The sequence below is a fragment of the Rhinatrema bivittatum genome, chromosome 3, assembly GCF_901001135.1.
Source record: "Rhinatrema bivittatum chromosome 3, aRhiBiv1.1, whole genome shotgun sequence".
NCBI classification, from domain to species: Eukaryota; Metazoa; Chordata; class Amphibia; order Gymnophiona; family Rhinatrematidae; genus Rhinatrema; species Rhinatrema bivittatum.
In genome coordinates, this window is record NC_042617.1 from 169037336 (window position 1) to 169062079 (window position 24744).

Here is a 24744-nt window from a genome sequence, read left to right on the forward strand (position 1 = left end):
TCTTTGGGCCGTGGTGACTTGAGCTCCACCACAGCCCTGTTGATCTGCCTGCTATGTGTCGCTGCTCAGCCGCCAGTGGGATGAGGTCCACCGGCGGTCGCATGAGCCTCCCTGCACCCAGGGGCATTGGCTCCCCTTGGGATACCATTGCTCGCGGTGCCCCCTAATGCTCTGCGCCCTAGGCCCAGGCCTAGTTCGCCTAGTGCTTCCACCGGCCCTGGTTACAGGGATTATTGATGTTAGTCCAGTCCCTAGACCAGTGCTATAACATTCTTGTCGTAGCTCATTGTTGCCTGTTGGCTGAGTATTGAAATGATTATCCGTTTTTAATTGAGTATTTTGCTAATCTGTCCACAGTTGCTTTTGAAGAGAATGCTGGCAGGCTGATGTCACTAGAGGGAGTTATATACTGTGACTTTAGTTTGTTCTGTCTCCATCTGCTGGTAGGGGAGCATAAACTGACTTGTTCTGGATTCATCTGACCTAAAGAAAGGAAATTATCAAGTACGTAGTAATTTCTCATTGTGTTGTGATTTTCTTTTTTTATGATTGTTTTATGTTTTTCATTGATTGTTTTAATGCTGTTTTTTTATATTTTATGGTGGCTATTCCATCTTGAAAATTTTATGGAAAGGCAGTATAGAAATTCAAAAAAATTGTGCTGTTTAAAGGGCAGCACCGCAAAGGATACTCTGAAATCTTAAGCACAGCACAAAGTTTCTGTTCGCTAGCTCTGAGTTGGTGAGTGACTCATGCTACAGCTCGATAGGGCTGTGTGCTAAATGGGTAAGAAAGTGTTTCTGTCAAGAGCTGCTGATTCTGCCATTATCCATTGATTAGTGCAAGAGCTCATTACTAATAGGCAATAAGAGCAACAGCACTTGAGAGAAGCAGTAACTGTAGCCGCCTTGCACATTAGCACTTTTGGTACTGCATTAAATAACATGGATGGGAGCAGAGGAATGAAATAAACCCCTTATATTTAGCTACTTCACTATCACAGATAAATTAACTGCAAATTTTATTTTATATTTAGATGAAGTTGACAGTCTTTTGTGTGAAAGAAGAGAAGGAGAACATGATGCTAGCAGGCGCCTAAAAACAGAATTTTTAATAGAATTTGATGGTGTAAGTATTTATTTATTTATTTATTTGATGAGTTTTATATACCGTTATTCGGTTGAGCCATCATAACGGTTTACAAAAGTGTACAATATCTTGTAACTGAGCATTAGTAAGAACAGTAAACAGATTCTTAACAAATGGGTAGTAGTATAGAAAAAATTGAACCATTAAACAGTATCAGCGAAATGGATATCGAGTCTAGAATGAGAAAATATTAGGATAGAGGGGGAGGGGAAGTAGGAATAGGGGTGAATTATGGGGTAAGCAATTGGGAGTTCGGTTGAAAGTCGGTATGATTAGATGGTTGAAAGTCAGTGAGGAACTTGCGGAACAATATTGTTTTTAGGTCCTTTTTGAATGTTTTTAGGTCATGTTGAATTCGTAAGAATTTAGGTAGGGTATTCCACATTTTGGGTGAGGCAATTGAGAAGGCTCTTTAAGTATCAGTTTGATCGAGATGTCCACTGTTGCAGTTGAACCTATCAAGGTAATGTAAACATCAACTGGAATCAATTGATGAGTCATGCAGAATCAATGGAGAGTGCTTAGAAACATACATTTTGTGAGAAATTTGTTTTTCTCTGGAGGTAGACAGTTCACTAAAGTCATACACATGAATGATGTAATCTGACTGCACTTACATGGAATGAATCTCCAGAACTTTTTAGCGAAGACTTGAAGACCTCTTTGAGCATGCATGCATGCCGAGTGGCAGTCTTTTTCAATTACTGACTGTAATGCTCCTAAGCGCCACTCACTTTTTCACAGCTCTGTGTAGTAATTTCAGCAGTATTTTTTCTCCTAGGGCAAGCAGGATGGTAGTCCTCACACATGGGTGACATCATCGGATGGAGCCCGGCATGGAAAACTTATGTCAAAGTTTCTAGAAATTTTGTCTGGCACACTTAACTTGCCAGTATGCCACTATTTGCGCGTCCACATGGGGTCCCTCTTCAGTTTCGTTTTTTCCACAGAGTTGTTGTCTCGCAGTTGTGGAACTCTGCTCTTTTCATTGTTTATCATTGTGGTTTTTTCATTTTCTCACAAGACAAGCAGGATGTTAGTCCTCACATATGGGTGACATCATCAGGATGGAGCCCAATCACGGAAAACTTCTATCAAAGTTTCCAGAACTTTGACTGGCCCCTACTGGACATGCCCAGCAGGGCACTAACCCTGCAGCCAGCAGGGGTCCACCTTCAGTCTTCTTTTTTCCAAGCTGCAGTAGCCTCGCGTTTTAGGAGCTCTGTGGAGATTCTTGACAGGAATTTTCCTCACGGAATTAACTAACGTTAAACTGCCCCACAGGGGTCCTTCTAACTTCTCTCTAGCCGCGGTACTCCGGTAAGTTTTTTGACAGTTTTCCGTCGATTACTGTCAAGTTTGGCCCTTGCGGCCTACTGGCCGTCGTCCGTCCCGCAGCTCGATTTTTTTCTATGGCCGTGGCGTCAGGGTTCCGCCGGTGCCCAGACTGTACTCGCACCATGTCTATCACAGACCCTCATGGCGTCTGTGTAATGTGTTTAGGCCGGGAGCATGATGTCCTGACTTGCTCCAAATGTGCCCTTATGACGCCCAAAGGTCACAAGGCAAGAATGGAGAAGATGGGACTCCTCTTCTGTGCTCACACCCCGACGCCGTCCATCGCATCGACGTCATCGGAACCGTCGACGTCGCACCAGCATTGACCACCGTCCGCCATCGACGTCTTCACGGCCATCGGCTCCCGTTACTCCCCCTCAGGATCGAGGGGATCGTAGGGAGAAACATCGCCATCGGCATCGTAAGACTCGGACCGTAGAGGGAGCGAAATCATCGACCTCATCACCGTCCGAGCCACCATCGAAGAAACCCCGTCCAGGAACGGTACCGACCATTCCTGCGACCGGGGCATCGAGGCCACGCTCACCCGATCGGGGTTTGGGAGTCGCAATTCCACCTGTAAAGGTGGTCCCTCTGACTGTGCCTCCGCCTCCCTCTTCTGTCATGGAGCCGGGGCTGCTTGCTCCAGGTCTCCGGGAGGAACTGGACCGGCTGGTCCAGGAGGTCATCGACAAGGCGATGCAACGACTCCAGGTCCCTTCGGCACCAACACTGGCACCGATTGTGGGAACCGGTCATCGAACCGATTCCAGCAGCACTGGCGCACCGCTGCTATCCCGGATGGAGGCGCTCATAACAGCCCTTCCACCGGTGGTTCCCGGGGCTCCGGTGTGCTCCCCGTTGACAGCTTCATCAGGAGGAGAAACACCGTTCAGCTTTCCTCCTTCAGGAGTTTTGCCTCAGCCATCGATGCCAATTCATCCCTCGCCACCGATTCATTCATCGGGGGCGATACATACATCAGCGCCTTCGATACCGGCACCGATGCCCTCCAGGCCGTCCACGGTGCCCCCGGCAATTCCTTCGATTTTCTCGGAGCCTCGGCCGGGGCTTTCGGGTATCCACCCCCCTTCTCGTCTTACAGGTCAGTCTGCTGATCCTTATGACACCTGGGGTGATGATACTTCTTCAGACACCGATGACTTACCTTCACCTCCCTCTCCTACTGAAAGTAGAAAGCGTTCTCCTCCAGAGGACCTTTCTTTCATTAATTTTGTGAAGGAAATGTCTGAGTTGGTCCCTTTTCAGCTTCAGACAGAGCAGGATGATAGGCACCAGATGATGGAGTTGCTCCAGTTCACTTCTATTCCCATTCATCAAGTTCTTCTTGACCTCCTCAAAAAGAACTGGGAAAACCCTGGATCCATTGCCCCAGTCCATAGAAAAGCTGACACTACCTATTTAGTGCAGTCAGTCCCCGGCTTTCAAAAATCTCAGCTCGACCACCACTCAGTTGTGGTAGAATCAGCTCAAAAGAAAGCAAAAAGGACGAAGCCTCATCTACCCCTCCTGTTAAGGAACAGAAGTTCCTAGACAATATTGGTCGACAAGTGTTCCAAGGGGCCATGCTCATCTCCAGAATTGCTGCTTACCAGCTGTATATGACCCAATACAATAGGGTCATTTTCAAACCGATACAGGACTTCTCTGAAACCCTGCCTGAACAAATCCAAGACCAGCTTCAAATCCTTGTCAACAAGGGGTTTGAGGCAGGAAAGCATGAGATAAGAACAGCTTACGATATCTTCAACACCTGTACTAGAGTGTTTGCAGCTGCCATTTCAGCAAGACGATGGGCCTGGCTCAAATCTTCTGACCTTCGCCCAGAAGTACAAGACAGGCTATCCGACCTACCATGTGTAGGAGACAATCTGTTCAGTGAGCAGATCCAGCAAATGGTGGCTGAATTAAAGGACCATCATGAGACCATTAAACAGCTCTCATCGATACCGTCTGACTTCCCCTCAAGACAGCCCTTCAGGAAGGACTCTAAGAAGTCATTCTTCCATCCAAGGAAATACTATCCTCCACCAGCAAGGTCCCGAACTACGAGGCCTTATCAAAAGCCTCAGCCTCGCCAGGCCCGAAAGCAAAAGCCACAAGCAGCTCCCCAGCTGGGGCCTGCTTCAGGTTTTTTACTTTCACTTAGAGAGCAGCAGCCTGAATCCTCTGCCAAGCATACCAGTGGGAGGTCGATTGTGCCACTTTCACAACATGTGGCAATCAATCACAACTGACCAATGGATGCTAGCAATCATTGCTCAGTGTTACCACCTAAACTTTCTTGCACTTCCACCGGACTCACCACCTCTGCAGGCGTGGAGAGTATCCGACCACTCTGTCCTTCTGGAGCAGGAGGTTTCCCTTCTTCTCCAGTTAAGAGCAATAGAACCCATCCCACTCTCGCAGCAAGGCCTAGGGTTCTATTCCCGGTACTTTTTGATCCCCAAAAAATCCGGGGGGCTTCGTCCAATTCTGGACCTACGTGCTCTCAACAAGTACCTCCAGCGGGAAAAGTTCAAGATGGTAACCTTGGGCTCTCTTCTACAAAGAGGAGACTGGCTCTGCTCTCTGGACATCCAGGATGCATACACACACATTGCGATCACTCCAACTCATTGCAAGTACCTCAGGTTTTTAGTAGGCCCAAAGCACTATCAATATCGAGTGCTTCCCTTCGGCCTAGCATCTATACCACGAGTCTTCACCAAATGCCTCGTAGTTGTAGCAGCTTTCCTCAGGAAAGAAGGTGTGCACGTCTACCCCTATCTGAATGACTGGTTAATCAGGGCTCCAACCCAGCAAGCCGCTCGGTCGTCCCTCGATTTCACCCTACACACTCTAATTTCTCTAGGATTTCTTGTCATTTTACGGGAAATCCTATTTAATCCCATCTCAAAACTTGTCGTTCATTTATTTATTTATTTATTTATTTATTTATTTAGGATCTTTTATATACCGAAGTATAGCATTCTGCCTTCACTCTGGTTTACATAAGAACAACATAATACATACAGATAACTTTAGAACGTAGTGTAACATAACAAAAAGAAATTGGGTCAGACTTGGACACTTTACAGGCAAAAGCCTTTTTACCTCGACAACGAGCGCTAATACTCGTGGCCCTCGCTCACCAGTTGCAGTCTCAACATACAGCAACAGCTCGCCAATTCCTCGTCCTGCTAGGACACATGGCGTCCTCCGTCCATGTTACACCAATGGCCCGCCTGGCCATGAGACTCATGCATTGGACTCTGAGGTCACAATGGATTCAAGCTGTTCTGCCTCTGTCAACCATTGTCCACATCACCAACTCACTCCGTCTGTCTCTCGCCTGGTGGAAAGATCAGACCAATCTCCTCCAGGGACTGCCTTTTCAAGTGCCAGATCTTCAACTCATTCTCACCACCGACGCTTCCAACCTCGGGTGGGGAGCCCACGTGGACAATCTACAGACACAAGGATCTTGGTCTCCAGAGGAAGCCAAACATCAAATAAACTTCCTAGAACTTCGAGCAATGCGATATGCACTCAGGGCTTTTCAGGAATGCCTATCAAATCACGTCATCCTGATTCAGACGGACAACCAGGTGGCCATGTGGTACATCAACAAGCAGGGAGGCACAGGCTCCTTCCTCCTATGGTCAGGAAGCTGCGCAGATTTGGGCGGAAGCGCTCTCCCACTCGATGTACTTCAGAGCCACCTACTTGCCGGGAGTGGACAATGTCTTGGCAGACAAACTGAGTCGCGTCTTCCAGCCACACGAGTGGTCTCTCAACCCCTCGGTAGCGACCTCAATCTTTCGCCAATGGGGATACCCCCAGACAGACCTCTTTGCGTCCCCTCAGAACCACAAAGTGGACAATTACTGCTCCCTCATTTGGAGCGAGTGCTCTCAGCCCAGAGATGCATTCTCCCTCTCGTGGGCAACCGGTCTGCTCTATACATTCCCTCCACTTCCTCTTCTTTCGAAGACTCTCGTGAAGCTACGTCAGGACAAAGGAACCATGATCCTGATAGCACCTCACTGGCCACGCCAAGTGTGGTTTCCCATACTCTAGGATCTCTCCATCCGCAGGCACATTCCCTTGGGAACGGACCCGCATCTGATCACTCAAAATGACTGATGCCTACGCCATCCCAATCTTCAGGCCTTGTCCCTGATGGCATGGATGTTGAAAGGTTAATCCTTCAACCACTTAACCTTTCAGATTCGGTTTCTCATGTCCTGATTGCTTCACGGAAGCCTTCCACAAGAAACTCTTACTCCTATAAATGGAAAAGGTACACATTATGGTGCACTTCGCAGTCCCTTTATCCCTTTTCCTGTCCAATCCCAAGGTTTTTGGACTATCCCTGGCATTTGTCAGTCAGGTCTAAAAACCTCTTCCATCAAAATGCATGTCAGTGCGGTAGCCGCCTTCCATAAAGGTGTCGGGGATGTCCCTATATCAGTACAACCCCTCGTAACACGATTTTTAAAGGGCTTGCTCCATATCAAGCCACCTTTACGTCCTCCGGCTCCTTCTTGGGACTTTAATCTGGTTCTCGGTCGGCTCATGAAAACTCCATTCGAGCCTCTTCGCTCCTGTGACCTAAAATATCTCATATGGAAAGTGATTTTCCTTTTAGCTATCACTTCAGCTCGCAGGATTATTTATTTATTTATTTGGAATTTTTGTATACCGACAACCGTTTTCACATCGTATCGGTTCACATGTAAGTTAGAACAGAGACAGCAAGGCTGTCATTAGGCATGGCCTTTACAAGGAACAAAAAAACATATGAACGTTTAAAGAATAAACGGGTGCAGGAGTATTAACAGGGGTACAGGCCCTAGTTACCCATCTGCCTTACTCTAAACTCCTGCAGGACCTGGCGGTACTCTGCACTCACCCTAACTTTTTACCCAAGGTAGTTTCGGAGTTTCACATTAATCAATCCATCATACTACCTACCTTTTTACCAGGTCCCATTCCAATCCAGGGGAACAGGCTCTGCATACCCTTGACTGTAAATGGGCTCTAGTTTTCTATCTAGACCGTACACTTGCCCACAGGAAGAGCACTCAGTTATTCGTCTCTTTCCATCCCAACAAATTAGGGCAACCTGTAGGTAAGCAGACTCTCTCCTCCTCCTGGTTGGCGGACTGCATATCTTTTTGCTACCAGCAAGCAGGCATACCTTTTCAAGATCATGTTAAAGCACACTCTGAGGGCCATGGCGACTTCAGTAGCACACCTAAGATTGGTGCCGCTTCCTGACATTTGCAGGGCTGCCACCTGGAGCTCTCTCCATACCTTCGCAGCCCACTATTGCTTGGACAAAGCCGGAAGACAAGATTCCATCTTCGGCCAGTCTGTCCTGCATAACTTATTTCCAACGTGACGTACCAACACCCTTCCGCCTGCCCGGTGGGGTTCAGGATGCCCTCTACCAAATTCCACCCCAGTTGTTGTGTCTGTTGCACGCCGTTGGGTACATTTGGTGCATGTTCGGACATCCTCAGCTCGGTACTCACCCATATGTGAGGACTACCATCCTGCTTGTCCTGTGAGAAAGCAAGTGGTGCTTACCTGTAACAGGTGTTCTCACAGGACAGCAGGATGTTAGTCCTCACGAAACCCGCCCGCCGCCCTGCGGTGTTTGGTTCGTAACGTTTTGTTGTTTTATTTTTTCGGCACTGCCTGTAGCTATGAAATAAGACTGAATGGGGACCCCTGCTGGCTGCAGGGTTAGTGCCATGCTGGGCATGCCCAGTAGGGGCCAGTCAAAGTTCTGGAAACTTTGATAGAAGTTTTCCGTGATTGGGCTCCATCCTGATGATGTCACTCATATGTGAGGACTAACATCCTGCTGTCCTGTGAGAACACCTGTTACAGGCAAGCAACACTTGCTATTTCCCGGTCAATTACAAACTTCCTGCGCTGTGGTCCCTCTTCCTCCTGGTCTGTGCTTTGGTAGGGCGGCAAGGTAAGTTTTCCTTCTTCCTTGAGGTCAATTCCCGGTATTGTCACTTATCGGTGGCTGCCGGTCATCGACTGCTCACCGGCTCTTTTTGGTGGCATCCGGTTTTCACCGATGCCCCCCGTGCCCGCGGACCATGTCTGTCACGGATCCACACGCAGTCTGTATCCTCTGCCTGGGGGCATCACACAACATCCAATGGTGTCGTTTTTGTGATCAAATGACTCTCAAAGGCCGTTGGGCCCGTCTGGACAAGAAGGGGAAACTTTTCAGATCCAAAAAATCTGATCCATTGACTCCATCAGGGACGTTGATGCCGAAGAGTCATGGGGAACCCATGGATACAGAACCTTCACTGTCCACTCCCCCCCCACCGGAACCCTCTCGATGTCGTTCCACTCCATGATGTCAGTATCATCTCCATCTTCCTCAGCTTCAGGGAAAGACTGGGCCGAGCACCAAGGGAAATCCCGGAAGCATCACCACCGGTCGCTGTTGTTGCACAGTGCTGGGCTTGGGTTGACACCAGTGGCTGCTATGATGTCCCCGAAGCGACCCTGTGGAGAGGAGGCATCAACCTGCATCGAACCCAGGAGTCCCAGGCATTCCACACAGATACCAGTGCCAGGCACTGAGCTCACTTGGGGTGGAGGTCCAGTGACGCCTTCTCTTCCTCCTCCATCCATTCTACCTTTGGTGGATTTTCAAGAGGAACTGGACCGCAGAGTGTAGCTGGCGGTGATTCGAGCCTTGCAGGACATCAAACTGCCAATTCCACTGGTGTTTCCACTGGTGCCGGAGCAGACACATGCGATTTTGGCACTGCTGCTGAAGCTCCTAGATGTCCTCCTCAGTGTCTTGCCTTTGCAGCAGCTGCTGGTACCCGGGGGTCTTTCGATACCTCAGTGGCCACCGGTGCCTCCTCCATCCGGGGCGTTTCCTATTGTGGGTTCCTCAGAGGAGGATGAGCCGTCGCGGCCTGCAACACTATCAGGGTCCTTGCTACCGCGACCAGTGTTTCCTAGCCCGGTTCCCGGTCCCTTGGGGGTCTCTGTGCCCGCAGTGCCTTCAATGCCCTTGGTGCCCATGCCGACGGATCTGGGCAAGGGCTCGCCACTGGGGTCCCCAGAGGACTTTAGTGAGGAGGCTGCCCCATATGACCCATGGAGAGATGATTCCTCTGTCTTCCTCTGATGGCTCAGAGGATCTCCCCTCATACCCATCCCTTCCAGAGGAGTGGTGGTGGTCCACGCTGGAAAACCTGACCTTTGACTGGACCATGACCTTTTTCAGGAGGATGCCTGACATAAGATGCTGGAGGTCCTCCAGTTTGTTGATGCCTTGAAGGAGGTGTTGGCTGTTCCCATCCATGATATATTTAAGGAGTTACTCCTTCAGATCTGGGAGTACCCTATATCTGTTCATCTGGTAAATCAGAAAATAAATGCAGTTTATTTGGTACAGCAGGCCTTGGGTTTTGAGGCGTCCGCTCCCGCATCAATCTGTCATGATAGTCTATCCTCAAGAAGGCCAAGCGTTCCCGCACTCATGCTTCTGCGCCTCCGGGTCGGGAGCTGGATGCCTTGGGTAGGAAGTCGTTCCAGGGCGTGATGTTGATCACTCGTTTCACTTCCTACCAGCTATACATGACCCAGTGACTTGAAACCTTTGAAAGCAGGTTCAGGAGTTGTCCAAGCGCCTTCAGATTGCCTTTTTTATGTAGCTTTTTTCTTTTCAGGTATGTGTTAACACTGCTGGGTTTTTCTTTTAATTGTACTTATCTATATCTGTTCTCTGGACTTTTGTACCCAGCTATAAATGTAGATGAAAATGAAGTTTAATTCCATCTGTCTTTAGGATGTGCAGCCCAAATATTTTTATTGTGGTGGGATTTATTTTTGCCTTGTTTTAATGTTTGTTTGGTTTGCTTAACTAAATATAAAAATGTAAACAAAACAGGGTCCCTTCAGGCCCCCACCACTGCCTCCTGGTGGGCCTCCCTGACATGCACACCCCCCCACACTCTCCATCAAGATGCCAGGGTTGGTGCCTGCCTGGCTGGGCTGAACCAAGCACCAGCTGGGGTCTTTGAGCCCTTCAGACCCATCCTCCAGAAATCAGCTTGGACTGGGGTCCCTGACCCCCACTTAACCCCTTCCATTGGGGTCCTAGAAAGAGAAAGAGGCAGGAGTAATTCCCACTTGCTCCTGCTTCACCACAGCTCTTTAAAATTGGCACCTGTCCCTGAGACTGTAGCCAAAATGACACTGATCTTGGAGCTAGCTATCACCATTTTCTTATACCGCTGTTGTATAGTTGATTTCAGTGGGAGACCCCTCTGCCCTCCAGAAATTAGCTAGCATGAGAAAGCCAGCTATTAAAGAAATGATGCAGGCCAGTTCTGAGACTAGTGTCATTTTGGAGGAGGTCTGGGGGCCTAATCTCATTTTCAGTTGCATCAGGACAGGAGTGAGTAGGGATCACACCTGCCCCTTTCTCCTGCCAGGACCTCCATACAAATGTCAAGTGAGGGAAGGGGAGAGGCCCAGGCTGAGCTTGGCTTAGCTCAAACAAGAAGGCACTAGCAGTAGCTTGATGGTGGGGTTGCTTTTGTTTAAAAACTTTTTTTTTAATATTTCTAGGCAAATAGTGTGAGCTATCTGCCAAATTAAAAAAGTGAAAATTTTTGTTTTTAAATGGTTCGATGCATTTGTTTTGGGTAAAACAAAATGAAAATGGACTGTTTCAATTTGGATTATCCATTCATTTGACATGAATGCACATCCCTAGTATTTATCCATAAATGTGGAAAACTGGGACTCTATTCCTAATCACCCTAATAGGTTCTTTGGGATGTGGTTGTTTAGAATAAACTGTGTTTAAATTGGGCAGAACTGTATTGTTTGTTCATCCAGATTGGTACAAGGTGGTTGTGCCTCTTTGTGAGCATTATGCAATTTGCTATATTACTTATTTAGTCTGTTCCTTTTTTGATTTTCATTTTTCTTTCCATCCCAGGTACAGTCAAGTGGGGATGACAGAGTTCTAGTGATGGGAGCAACCAACAGGCCTCAGGAACTTGATGAAGCTGTCCTCAGGTCCTTTTATTACATATTTTGTTTTTCTACGAAAATCTATTAACTACATTTGTTTAGTCCAGAAATGCTATGTCAGTTGTAACTATTAATTACCTGAATAATATTATTGTCAAATAAAGTGTTATAAGAATATAACATGTAAAGAAGTTATGATAAATAATTTCTTAGCGTCTAGTCAGATGAATCCAGAACAAGTGGGTCATGCACCTCTATCAGCAGATGGAGAGGGAGCAAACTGACTTCACAGTACATATACCCCTGCAGTGACATCAGCCTGCAAGTATTCTCCGTATCTAGCATCTCCCCACTGGGCATTGCTTCATTTTAAAGAAAAGGAGAATTAAAGAAATAAATTTGCCCCACTCTCCTGTGGTGATTCCAAATGGTCCCTCCCACAGTTAAGATTTCCTGAGGTATTTTCATGGTCCCGAAGACGAGTGCCTTGGTCCGGTAGCTGGTTTTCAGCCATTGTGGAATTAGCTGTTTGAGCAGCTGAAAGGCAGCGGGGAACAGGAAGCCGAGTGCGACATTGATGGCATATGCTCTGTCCTCCCGTAGCTGGAGACTGTCTCCGTATTCAGCCAGGTAAGGCTGAGCTCCGGTAAGTTTAAAAAAAAAAAAAATTATACAGAGACCTAGAAGGGAGGTTTTTGTTGTGTAGGGCTTCCTCTTTTCCTCGGCCTCCTGGCTCAGTGTGCCGTTCTCAAGTTTGTCCCGCTCCAAAGGAGGTCGAGAGACATGGGCATCATAGCGGGTTGAGCAGCTTCCTTAGGCTAGGCCCCATTCCGAGGCTTTTTGTTGCACGTTGGTAGGCCGCAACGGCATTTTGTGCGCGTTCTAAGGCTGCCTTCTAAGGATTGTCGGTTTGTCGTGTGCGTCCAGGTTGTATGCTCAGTTTTTGGTCGCACAATCAGGCCTTATAGTCTGTGCATCCATGTTAAACAAAACTTAACCTCTGCGCACAACTGGTACTGTGTGACGCATAATTTTTGGGCGCCTAAGTTGAGCGCATATATAAAAAAAGAATAACAGATGTATGCCTCCAGCCGCTCAACAACACACTGTTGGACATAATGGCGCCTGTGCCTAAAAAGCCTAAGCGTCTTTCTCTTTGCACTGCTTGTCATATTTGGGCATCTCAATGAGGAGTGCCCACTAATTTGTGCCAGTGCTGTTTGGAGACTCAGGGAGAATTATCTTCCTCTTATTTCACTAATCCTGGTTCTTCCATCTGGATATGGGTCTGGGTAAAGATGACTCAGGTGGTGGCCTGGTTTTGGAACTCCCCTAACTGGTTGCTCAGCAGAGGAAGGTAGCTCAGTGAGTATACCTCAAGTACCTCCTGGTCTTGGATACTTTTACTTTCTCATGGGTAGAATTTTCCCAGGGGTTGCAATTCTTTCTTCAGGTGCAGTCCTCAGCCCTGTCCAATGCTCCCAGATCAGAGGCACAGGTAGGAACTTTGCCTGGACTTTCTGTTAAGCGCTGGAATACTCCTACAGCTGCAGTAGGACCTCCAGATAGAGATCCGGATGGCACAGATGAAGATGCCGATCCTGACTCTCTTGAGGATGGTGAAATCTCCCCCCCCCCAATGAGAACTGTATAGAACTATGCTATGGTTCTTTCATAGAGATGACCTGCCAGCTCTGATTTCCTGGGGCAGATTCAGTGTCTGAACGAAAGAGAAATCCCATTTTGGTTTCCTTGCATGTAAAGCCTCTTGTTTTTTCCCCATGATGGAGGCCATTCAAGAATTGCTTGATCTTGACTGGGGCACCCCAAAGGCTAATTTCAAAAGGGGGTCAGATTTTGGAAGGCTTGTACCCTCTGGATCCAGTTGTAAGAGAACGCTTACATTTTCCAAAGGTAGATGCACTTGTATGAGCAGTCTCCAAGCGAACCACCATTCCCATGGAAGGAAGGAGCGGCCTTGAAGAGGATGCTCATGATAAAAAGATTGAGACTATCCTTAAGCAAGCATTTGAAGCAGTGGTAATGAACTTGCAGTTCGCTTCTTGTTGTTCCTTAGTGGCTCGCTCTTGTTTTCTTCTCTCCAGGAGGTTGGTGACTGGTGTAAACTCCAGGGCAGTTATGGAACCAACAGCTGCCGCCTTGGGAGATGCAGGCTGTGAACTGGTCCGCACTTCATCCAGAGAGGTGGCTTCGATGATAGTGGCCAGGTGTCACTTATGGATGCAAAATTGGTTGGCCTATACAACCTCTGAGGCTAACTTCACCAATTTGCCCTTTAATGGCTCGCTTTTATTTGGCAGCGAGTTAGAGAAACTGGCCAGTAAGTGGGGCGAATCTCCGGTTCCTCATTTGCTGGAGGATAAAGAAGCAGGTTCAACACTCCTGTAAAATGAGAAGTTGTGCTAGAGGATTCAAGCGTTTTTGACCCTATAGAAGAGCGACCTTTCAGAGGACTCAACCTTTCGATAGGTCTCAGTCCTTTCGTCACCAATAACTCAGAGGCGCAGGCTCGGGTAGTGGAACCTCCCAAGTCTCCCAGTGAAGGTTTGCTGACCCTTCTGGGAACAGGAGATAAGGGGACGCCTCTCTCTTATCAGAGGTGGGTTAAATTCACATCAGATCAGTGGGTCCTGGAGGTGATACGAGGAGGATATGCGATAGAGTTTTGCAGTGTTCCTTGGGACGTGTTCATGGAGACTCCCTGCAGAAGACGCAGTCAGTGGGGGAGGGTACATTGGCAAGGCTTTTCAGCCTGAGGGCTGTGGTCCCAGTGCCCAAGTCTCAAGAAGATACAGGGCAATATTCCATTTATTTTGTTGTGCACTTTTCGTCCTATCCTGGACCTCAAAGGCGTCAACTGTCATCTGTAGTGGAATGCAGGATTTGGTGAGAGAGGTAATGGTGGTAGGGCCACTTGGCAATAATGATCATAACATGATCAAATTTGAACTAATGACTAGAAGAGGGACAATATGTAAATCTACAACTGAAGCACTAACTTTTCAAAAGGGAAACTTTGATAAAATGAGAAAAATAGAAAAAAACGAAAATATGCAGTTGCAAAGGTTAAAAGTGTACAGCAGGCGTGAACATTGTTTAAAAATGCAATCTTAGAAGTGCAGTTCAGATGTATTCCACGCATTAAGAAAGGGGGAAGGAAGGCAAAACGATTACTGGCATAGTTAAAAGGTGAGGTGAAAGAGGCTATTTTATCCAAAAAAAATCCTTAAAAAAATTTGAAGAAGGATCCACCTAAAATAGGAAAAAGCATAAGCATTGTCAAGTTAAGTGTAAAACATTGAATAAGGCAGGCTAAGAGAGAATTTGAAATGAATTTGGCTGTAGAAGCGAAAACTCATAATAAAAAGTTTTAAAAATATAACCGAAGCAATAAAACTGTGAGGGAGTCAGTTGGACTTTTAGATGACCGAGGCATTAAAGGGGCTCTTAGGGAAGATAAGGCCATTGCAGAAAGCCTTGCTTCTAATGAGGATGTTGGGGAGATACCGGTTTCGGGGATGGTTTTCTTTTTTTATAATTTTTTCTTTATTGAATTTTTTGAATGTGTACACATTTTAAACAAAGAAAACAAGAAATGTAATATAGGAAATCACAATTCCATAAGTATTACAACACAAAAAACAAATCTGCTTACTTGTACATATAATCTAGGGGGAGAAAGGAAAAAAAATATGCTAATATATATAAAACATATGCATATATGCACATAATTACTTAATTCAGTAAATTGAAAGAGAGAGGAGCAGAATAAGTTATTCAATTAGCCTAATTCTCAGTATAGCTAATCTAGATTCTTATTTATACTGGATTTATCATTCAAGAATGTTTCCAAGTGTAGAGGGTCAGAATACATAAATTTCTTTGCCTGAAAAGTAACATAATAGGGAAATTTCAGGAAAAAAGTGGCTCCAATAGCCAGAATTTTACTCTTCAGGGAAAGAAAATGTTTCCTTTGAGCCTGTGGGGAGTTTGAAACATCAGGATACATTTGGATTTTCTGGCCATAAAATTTTGCATCCTTGTTCTTAAAAAAATAAAAAAAAAATCCTAAACACTTGCTCCTTGTCCTGTTCCAACATAAAAGAAACAGAGTTGTCCTGTTATTGATTATATCGATTGATTCCTCTAAAAAGGTGGACACCCCTATACTAGTTGGGATATTAACATCCCCACCTTGTACTTTTTCCATACCAACAGCTCGTTTGGGGAAATAATAATACTTCTCAAGTTTCTAAAAAATTTTTATCATTATAGAAATCTTCCTTGAGAAATTTCTTAAACATTTCGTATGATGACAGCAAACGAGTTTGAGGAAAATTAACCAATTGTAGATTTTTTGAGCGCATTAAATTTTCAATATTTATTTCACCATGTAAAACTAAATTTCCTAGCGTGTAGCAGATGGACTCAGAACTAATGGGTATAGTGTGCTCGTGCTAGCAGTTGGAGACGGATCTGACGTCAGCACGTAGTACATATACCCCTGCAGGAAGTGCAGAAGCTCAGTAATTTCCGTCTCCAAAGCAGTTTGGAGCTACCTCACGCTCGCTGAGCGTTTTTCCAAATTCTAACGACTAAATTCATAGAAGAATCCTACCTGAAGACGAGCCCCGCACTCCTGCGGTGATACCCTCGGATCCCTCCCCCAGTTGAGTTTCCCGAGGTGATTTCCGTGGTCCCTCGGAGGTAAGAGCCTCGGTCCGGTGGCCGAATCGCGGCGGGGACCTAGCCCCCGAGTGAGAAGGGCTCGGGCGCGGCATAGAGGCAGCCTCGGTCCCGATCCGTTCGCGGTGAGGACTTGGCCCCTGAGCGAGACAAGTTCGGGCGCGGCTTAGAGGCAGCGGGTGCACTTCCTCGAGCGCGGCGATGACGGTAATCACCCTCTCCCCCCGCAGCCGGAGACCGCCCGGGTCACAGCCAGGAAGCGCCGAAGATCAGATAAGGCATACATCTTTACTTTTGCTGGTCTCCGAAGAGCGAAGATTAGCGGGGTCTGCCTACGTGGAAGCCCTCCAAGGAGGTCGCCATTTTGCCTGCCTGCTCACCGTTGCCATCTGCCCTGGTTCGCCGCCTCGATCTAGCGTTCAGACCAGACTAAGCGCACAGGCAACGGGTGCGTATGTTAGGTGCTCGAAAGTAATTGGGCGCATATTATATTGTTTAGGTGCACGTTGATGGGCACACGTTGATGGGCGCACATCTTTCGCGCATATTACAAGGCGCATACTTTTGGCTGGGAGCGCACCGGCGCATAGAGATAACAGACGCGATGGAGCGAATGAGAGCCCATGCGTCCACAGAGCCGGCACCTCCAGAATCAGGCATAAGAGCTCTAGGCCTCTGCTCAGCGTGCCACCTCAGAGCCACACAGAGCGAGGAAGCAGACTCCCTATGTGCCCAATGTGAGGAGGCCCTGGGAGTTCCAGGCCAGGGCCGGTCCCAGCACAGATTAATTGCCAGTTCCTCAGGGAACACCCCGGACCTAGCAGGCCGAGGTGAGCAGCCGGGGAACCCTAGAGACCTGGTGCGCCTAAGGCTAGAACCTGCTTAGCTCTCCTGGGTGGAATTATTCAAGGGGATTCACGCCTTTGTCAAGATGCAGTCTGATCCCCAAACGGATCCATACGTACCGGATGACCCTGCCCCTGGACCCTCAAGACCTAGGCACAGCCACCCGCCACCCGGAAGCCCCACTTATGGGGATTCAGATTGCTCTGAGGAAGAAGGCGAGCTCCCCGAGGAAGGAGAACTTCCCTCGGGGATAGAGCCATATAGAACCATGAGACGCTTCTTTCTTAAGGAGGATCTCCCAGACCTGGTCTCTCAATGCCTGTCAGAGCTGGCTATCCCGGGCCAAGGCACCCCAGGGGAACCTAGAATGAACCCCCCTGCTAGAGGGCCGTCGTCAAATGGCTCACCATTTTCCCCTCCTACAAGCAGCACAGCAGCTAATCGATCTGGAGTGGAATGCGCCGGAGGCCTCATTCAAAGGGGGTCGGGCCTTGTCTAGCATGTACCCCCTGGACCCGGCAACCAAGGAGCTGCTGGCGTGCCCCAAGGTAGACGCCATAGTTTGCGCAATTGTGAAGCGCATCACCATTCCAGTGGAGGGAGGGGCGACCCTCAAGGATGCACATGACCAGCACCTGGACGCCATTCTGAAACAAGCCTTTGAGGTGGCAGCCATGTCCCTACGAATCGCAACCTGCTGCACCGTGGTGACGCGTTCCTGTTTATCACAAGCCAGGAACAACACACCGGGAGAAGAAATGGAATCAGCTCTCTTGTTCCTCACTGACACTGCCTCCGACCTAGTCCGTAAGGCAGCCAAGGGAGTGTCATCCTCAGTGGCAGCCAGGAGACAGCTCTGGCTACGAAATTGGTCGGCCGACTCCTCCTCCAAGACGCGCCTTACAACAATGCCCTTTAAGGGATCCCTCCTGTTCGGCAGCGACCTCGAGAAACTGGCTAACAAATGGGGCGCATCTCCATTACCCCATCTACCAGAAGACAAGTCAAGGAGGAACCAGCGCCCTTTTCCTAGGCCATCCAGAGGTAGAAGCTCTCAACACTTCAACCCCTACAAGACTAGCTACCAAGCACCTCGTTCTCAGACCAGGAACCAGTCCTTTCGGACCAGGCACAACAAGAGGGGAACCGGCTCGGGTTCGGGTCCCGGCCGCACCCCACAATGAGAATCAGCCGACCCATCTGGGGGAAGAAGCCATAGGGGCAGGCTAACCCTATTCTACCGCAGATGGGTCGAGATTACTTCGGACCAGTGGGTCCTCGCCATCATCCGAGAAGGGTATTACCTGGACTTCCTTCGTCTCCCTCCGGACAAGTTTGTGGAATCTCCTTGTCCACCCCTCAAGAGGGCGGCACTGGAAGCTACCTTGTGGAGGCTCCTGTCCCTAAAAGCCATAATCCCAGTGCCTGCATGGGAGATAAATTCTGGGCATTACTCCATTTATTTCATCGTACCCAAGAAGGGGGGCACCTTCAGACCCGTCCTGGACCTCAAGTCAGTCAACCGGCACTTAAGGGTCCCAGGATTTCGCATGAAAACTCTGCGGTCAGTCCGAAGTGCAATACAACCGGGGGAGTATCTCACATCCCTGGATCTGTCAGAGGCCTGCTTGCATATCCCAATCCATCGGGATCCCCAGTGCTACTTACGCTTCAAAGTCCTGAAACAACACTTTCAGTTCCGGGCTTTACCCTTCGAGTTAGCCACCGCGCCGCGGACCTTTACCAAGGTAATAGTAGTGGTGGCGGCGTCACTCAGGAAGGAAGGAATTCTCGTCCATCCCTACCTAGACGATTGGCTGATCAGGGCAAAGTCACCGGAGGAGAGCCACCGGGCAACCAACAGAGTTATATCTCTGCTGGAAAGCCTAGGATGGGTAGTCAACACAAACAAGAGTTCCCTACAGCCTTCGCAGTCGCTGGAATACCTAGGAGTCCGATTCGACACCCAGGGAGACAGTCAGCCTGACCTCCAAGAGGAGATCAAAACTCCGGAATCATTTACAGACTCTGCTGAGCACCACCCGGCCCATAGCTTGGGATTACCTACAGGTCCTCGGCCTAATGGCGTCCACTCTGGAAGTGGTACCATGGGCACGGGCTCATATGAGACCGTTACAATGCGCCCTCCTATCTCGGTGCATCTACCTCTACCGGCCAGAGTACGGAATCAGTTACGGTGGTGGCTGCAGCCCAGCCACTCGAGCCGGGGGTCAAAAATGTCCTCCCCAACCTGGACCCTGCTCACTACAGATGCCAGCCTGAGCGGCTGGGGAGCACACTGCGAAGAGCTAACCGCCCAAGGGCGGTGGAACAGAGAAGAGTCGGGGTGGAACATCAACCGACTAGAGGCACGGGCAGTCAGGTTAGCCTGCCTGTGATTTGCCCACAGACTTCGAAACAGAGCAGTCAGAGTGATGTCGGACAATGCCACCATGGTGGCATACATCAACCGGCAGGGCGGAACCAGAAGCCGACAGGTATCCTTAGAAATAGCCCCCCTGATGGCTTGGGCGGAAGCAAATCTCCAGGACATCTCCGCCGTCCACATCGCCGGGAAGGACAACACCACGGCAGACTTCCTCAGCAGAGAAAACCTAAACCCGGGGGAATGGCAGCTGTCGTCCACGGCCTTCCAGATGATTGTGGATCAGTGGGGGACTCTGGGCATGGACCTACTAGCGGACAGGTCCAACGCTCAAGTACCCAGATACTTCAGTCGCAGGCGAGATCCTCTATCCCACGGGATCGACGCCCTGGTACAGCCATGGCCTCAGGGGATCCTGCTTTATGCCTTTCCCCCATGGCCCTTGCTGGGTGCCAATATACACAAGATTCAGCGGCACAGAGGCCTAGTTCTTCTGGTGGCCCCGGACTGGCCAAGAAGACCCTGGTATGCAGAAGACTACTGGCAGGGGATCCTCTACCCCTGCCCCCTCACAGGGACCTGCTGCGACAAGGTCCCATCCTCCACGAGGATCCAGCTCAATTCTCTCTTATGGTCTGGCCATTGAGAGGGCTCGACTGAAGAAAAGGGGATAATCGGGGTCGGTAATAGATACACTCCTCTGAGCACGCAAGTTCTCCACATCACTAACTTATATAAGGATCTGGAGAGTATTTGAAGCCTGGTGCGAAACTCGCAGCACCAATCCACATGCCGCTAAAATTCCCATCATTTTGGATTTCCTGCAAGATGGGCTTCAGAAGGGTCTGTCCCTCAATTCAATCAAGGTTCAGGTGGCAGCGCTATCCTGCTATGGCCCCAGGAGTGACGGCAACAGCATTGCCACACACCCAGACTTTCACGTTTCCTGAAAGGAGTCAAACACATTCGCCCGCCACTGAAGTGGCCAGTGCCCCTGTGGAACCTCAACCTAGTTTTGGAATTCCTAGCAGGACCCGCTTTCAGACCCCTCCGAGGCCTGCCCCTCCGTTTATTAACCTTGAAGATGGTGTTCTTGCTGGCCGTATGCTCAGCACGCCACATCTCAGAGCTACAAGCGCTGTCCTGCCGTGATCCGTTTCTCAGAATCACCCCGGGGGCTATCCATCTTTGCACGGTTCCTTCCTTCTTACCCAAAGTAGTCTCACACTTCCACCTCAACCAAACCATATCCTTGCCAACCATGGAAGGGTTGAAGAAATCTGAAGCAGGTCGAATACTGCGTCGATTCAAGGTAAGCCATGTTTTCTTACATAGGGCATCCACCCTGCTGGGTGTCGACGCCTTCCGGTTGAGAACACTGGCGGTCTCCAGCTACTGTCAATCGGTCAGGTTAATCATGTTCAATTAATCAATCGGTCAGTCACACATATATCCATAATGCTTTTGCAAGGAAGATTACTGAGCTTCTGCACTTCCTGCAGAGGTATATGTACTACGTGCTGACGTCAGATCCGTCTCCAACTCCTAGCACGAGCACACTATACCCATTAGTTCTGAGTCCATCTGCCTACACTAAGGAAAATGAGATTATCAGGTAAGTAATCTCTCCATTATCTTTAATATACATATTTTGTAAATTTTGTATTTACTGAAACTTAGAGGTTAATAAACCCACAGCTGTTTCTAAACCGTCAATTTTCCTACTTTGTTCATCAATAACAGATCTATTAGCATTTACTAAAGAAGATAAGTGTGCATTCATATGTAAAACATTAGAAGCTAGTTTAGTTATCAAACTCCACATGTCCATAAGTGAGACGTTAGAGGGAAGTTCAGCAGGTTGGTGTGGTCTGCCTGCATTTACAATTGTGCCTTCATCAATAAAAGACAAAGACTGTTTAGCTAGTATAGCTCCAGTCTGTGAATGACCCATTGACAAGGCACTTTCATTACCTCCAACAGTTGTTGATCTATTTGCCTTGTCGCCATTAATAGCTGAAGTACTTAATGGTTGGGGAGGAGAAAAAGGATCTTCGCCAGGACTCAAGGTTGTTGAAAAATCATCCCCCTTGCAGTCCTCCATAGGTGCCTCGTTCATCCTGGTTACATGAACGTCCATTGGGCCTCGGAGTGGTTGTAATTTAGGAGAAGAGGTTATTATCTTAACCTTTCTTTTCTTCCCCATTTATATTAGCCACTTGAACAGGATCAGATAGTCAAATACAGACAAGCTGGCCAAAAAGGCCAAACGAATCCGGACAAAGCCACGTGCCCCTTTGGAGCGCGACTTAGGCAATGTGCTGGCGGCAGCAGGGTGCTGCCCTGCCGCTGATTATAAAGGGCCAGCAGCCACTCCCCATCAGCATTCCAGGACACGCCTCTAGATGTTACAAAATGGGCTGGTCTGCTCAGTCAACCAGTGCTGATGAAACTCCTCAATGTGTACAGGGGAAATAGGAAGCCCAGCCATTCTCTCTCACCTCCGGAACTCCTCGAGAGATGGTTTTCAAGGGTGACGAGTCAGATGACCTGAACCAAATCACTGTGAACCTGGAAGATGTAGTAGGCCAGATTGACAAACTAAAGAATAGCAAATCACTTGGACTGGATAGTATGCATCCCAGGGTTATGAAGAAATTAAAAAATGAAATTTCAGGTCTAGTAGTTAAAATTTGCAGCCTACCATTAAAATCATCCATTAGCTACCCTCCAGTCTTCAGGTACAATGTAACCCCCAGCGACGATCCGGAAAACTATAGACCAGTGAGCCTGACTTCAGTGCTGGAAAAAATAGTGGAATCTATTCTAAAGATGAAAATCACAGAGTTTATAGAAAGACATGGTTTAATGGAACATAGCATGGATTTATCCAAGGGAAGTCTTGCCTTACAAATATGCTTTGTTTTTTTTGAAGGGGTTAATAAACGTGGATAAAGGTGAATTGGTAGATGTGTATTTGGATTTTCAGAAGGCATTTGACAAAGTCCCTCATGAGAGGCTTCTAAGAAAACTAAAAAGTCATGGGATAGGAGGCGATATCCTTTTGTGGTTTACAAACTGGTTAAAAGACAGGAAACAGAAGGATTAAATGGTCAATTTTCTGAGTGGAAAAGGGTAAACAGTGGAGTACCTCAGGGATCTGTACATGCACCGGTACTTTTCATTATATTTATAAATGATCTGGAAAGGAATACGACGAGTAAGGTAGTCAAATTTGCAGATGATACAAAATTATTCTGAGTAATTAAATCACAAGCGGATTATAATTACAGGAGGACCTTAAGAGACCGGAAGATTGGGCATGCAAATGGCAGATGAAATTTATTGTGGACAAGTACAAGGTGTTGCATATAGGGAAAAATAACCCATGCTGTAGTTACACGATGTTAGGTTCCATGTTAGAAGTTACTAACCAGGAAAAATATCTAGGCATCATAGTGGATAATACATTGAAATCGTTGGCTCGGTGTGCTGCAGCAGTCAATAAAGCAAATGATGCTAGCAATTATTAGGAAGGGAATGGTGAATAAAACTGAATATATCATAATGCCTTTGTATTGCTCCATGGTGAGACCACACCTTGGGTACTGTGTACTATTCTGGTCGCCGCATCTCAAAAAAGATATAATTGCACTGGAGAAGGTACAGAGAAGGGCAACCAAAACGATATAGGGGATGGAACAGCTCCCCTGTGAGGAAAGGCTCAAGAGGTTAGGGGTGTTCAGCTTGGAGAAGAAACTGCTGAGGGAGGATATGATATATGTCTTTAAAATCATGAGAGGTCTAGAACAGGTAAATGTGAATCAGTTATATACTCTTTTGGATAATAGAAGGACTAGGGGGCACTCCATGAAGTTAGCAAGTATCACATTTAAGACTAATCAGAGAAAATTCTTTTTCACTCAACACACAAGGTCTGGAATTTGTTGTCAGAGGATGTGGTTAGTACAGTTAGTGTAGCTGGGTTTAAAAAAAGATTTGTTCCAGCCTGGTACGGAAGCTAAATTTATCCAGCATTGGCGACAGAAGGGCCTTACCAGAATAGGGCAGTTGTTTAATGGCCAGCGCATGATTGCGTTTTCTGCAATGCAGGATAGATATAATCTAACCCAGGCTGACTTGTTCACTTATACACAATTGGCGCATTACTTTAGCTTGGGGAAGAATTATCTAAGGGAAAAGCATTGTTTGAGAAATGTTGTGAACATGCAATGCTTTTTAAACATCCGCTATCATGCTTGTATATGATGTTAAATGGGGACAGTAGGGATAAAATGAGGTATCAATTGCGGTGGGAAATGGGTCTTGGCATGATATTATCTGAGGTGAAATGGGATAAATGCCACATGGCTACAGGCAGGAGCTCGGTGTCAGCAAATATTAAGGAAAATGGGTATAAAATGTTATATACGTGGTATATGACATCGGAGAGACTCCATAAAATGAACAGTAAGCTCACTGAGACGTTGGAGACGCTGTGGACAGAAAGGATCCTTTTTTCACATATGGTGGACGTGCCCCATTGTTGAACAAACATGGCATGCTGTGTTGGAATTTCTGACAGCTGTCCTGGGGGGAAACTGTCCCTAAAGACCCTAAACTCTGTCTGCTTAGTCTTGGGGCGGGGTTCGGGACGGAATCACAAAGACTTCTAATAATGCAGATGATAGTAGCAACGAGATGTGAAATAGCCTATTGGTGGAAGAAGGTCGAGACGCCAACTCTCCAGGCCAATCCTATCCTGCATAGATAAAGTGTACCAGATGGGGTATTTAACGGCTGTCAGACATGACAGGGTACACAAGTTTCAAACTATATGGGCTCCATACTGTAATTGGAGTAAGCGGACCCAGTAGACCAAAATGTGTTAGCTACAAATCTGTAGCACCTCTGTGTAGTAACGGTTGGGGGGTGGGAAGGGTCGAGCAGGGGGGACATTGGATAGGATATGGGATTAAGTACATAAAATACACAGAAGGCTGACTTAAATTAAAGGTGTGGTTTATTGTACTGTATAACAATATACCAGAAATTGCCTTGTTGCATCTTTGAAACTTTTGTTGTTTACTGTTTGTACATTTGTTGATGCAATTTGCATTGTACAATGCTGAGAATTCTGAATAAACAAACAATTACAAAAAAAAAAAAGATTTGGATAAGTTCTTGGAGGAGAAGTCCATTAACTGATATTAATCATGTAGATTTAGGGAATAGCCATTGCTATTACTGACATCAGTAGCATGGGATCTACTAAG

The 24744-nt window shown here is 47.5% G+C and overlaps 1 protein-coding gene across 3 annotated transcripts in view; it reads left to right on the forward strand.

Annotated features, from left to right (window-relative positions):
* Positions 1 to 24744, forward strand: part of SPAST (spastin) — a 367367-nt gene that overhangs the window by 202198 nt on the left and 140425 nt on the right. For all 3 annotated transcript variants that reach the window (XM_029593917.1, XM_029593916.1, XM_029593915.1), the window contains 2 exons: positions 1037 to 1128; positions 11495 to 11574. In XM_029593917.1, the coding sequence (XP_029449777.1) occupies positions 1037 to 1128; positions 11495 to 11574 (172 nt within the window). The remainder of the gene's footprint in view (positions 1 to 1036; positions 1129 to 11494; positions 11575 to 24744) is intronic.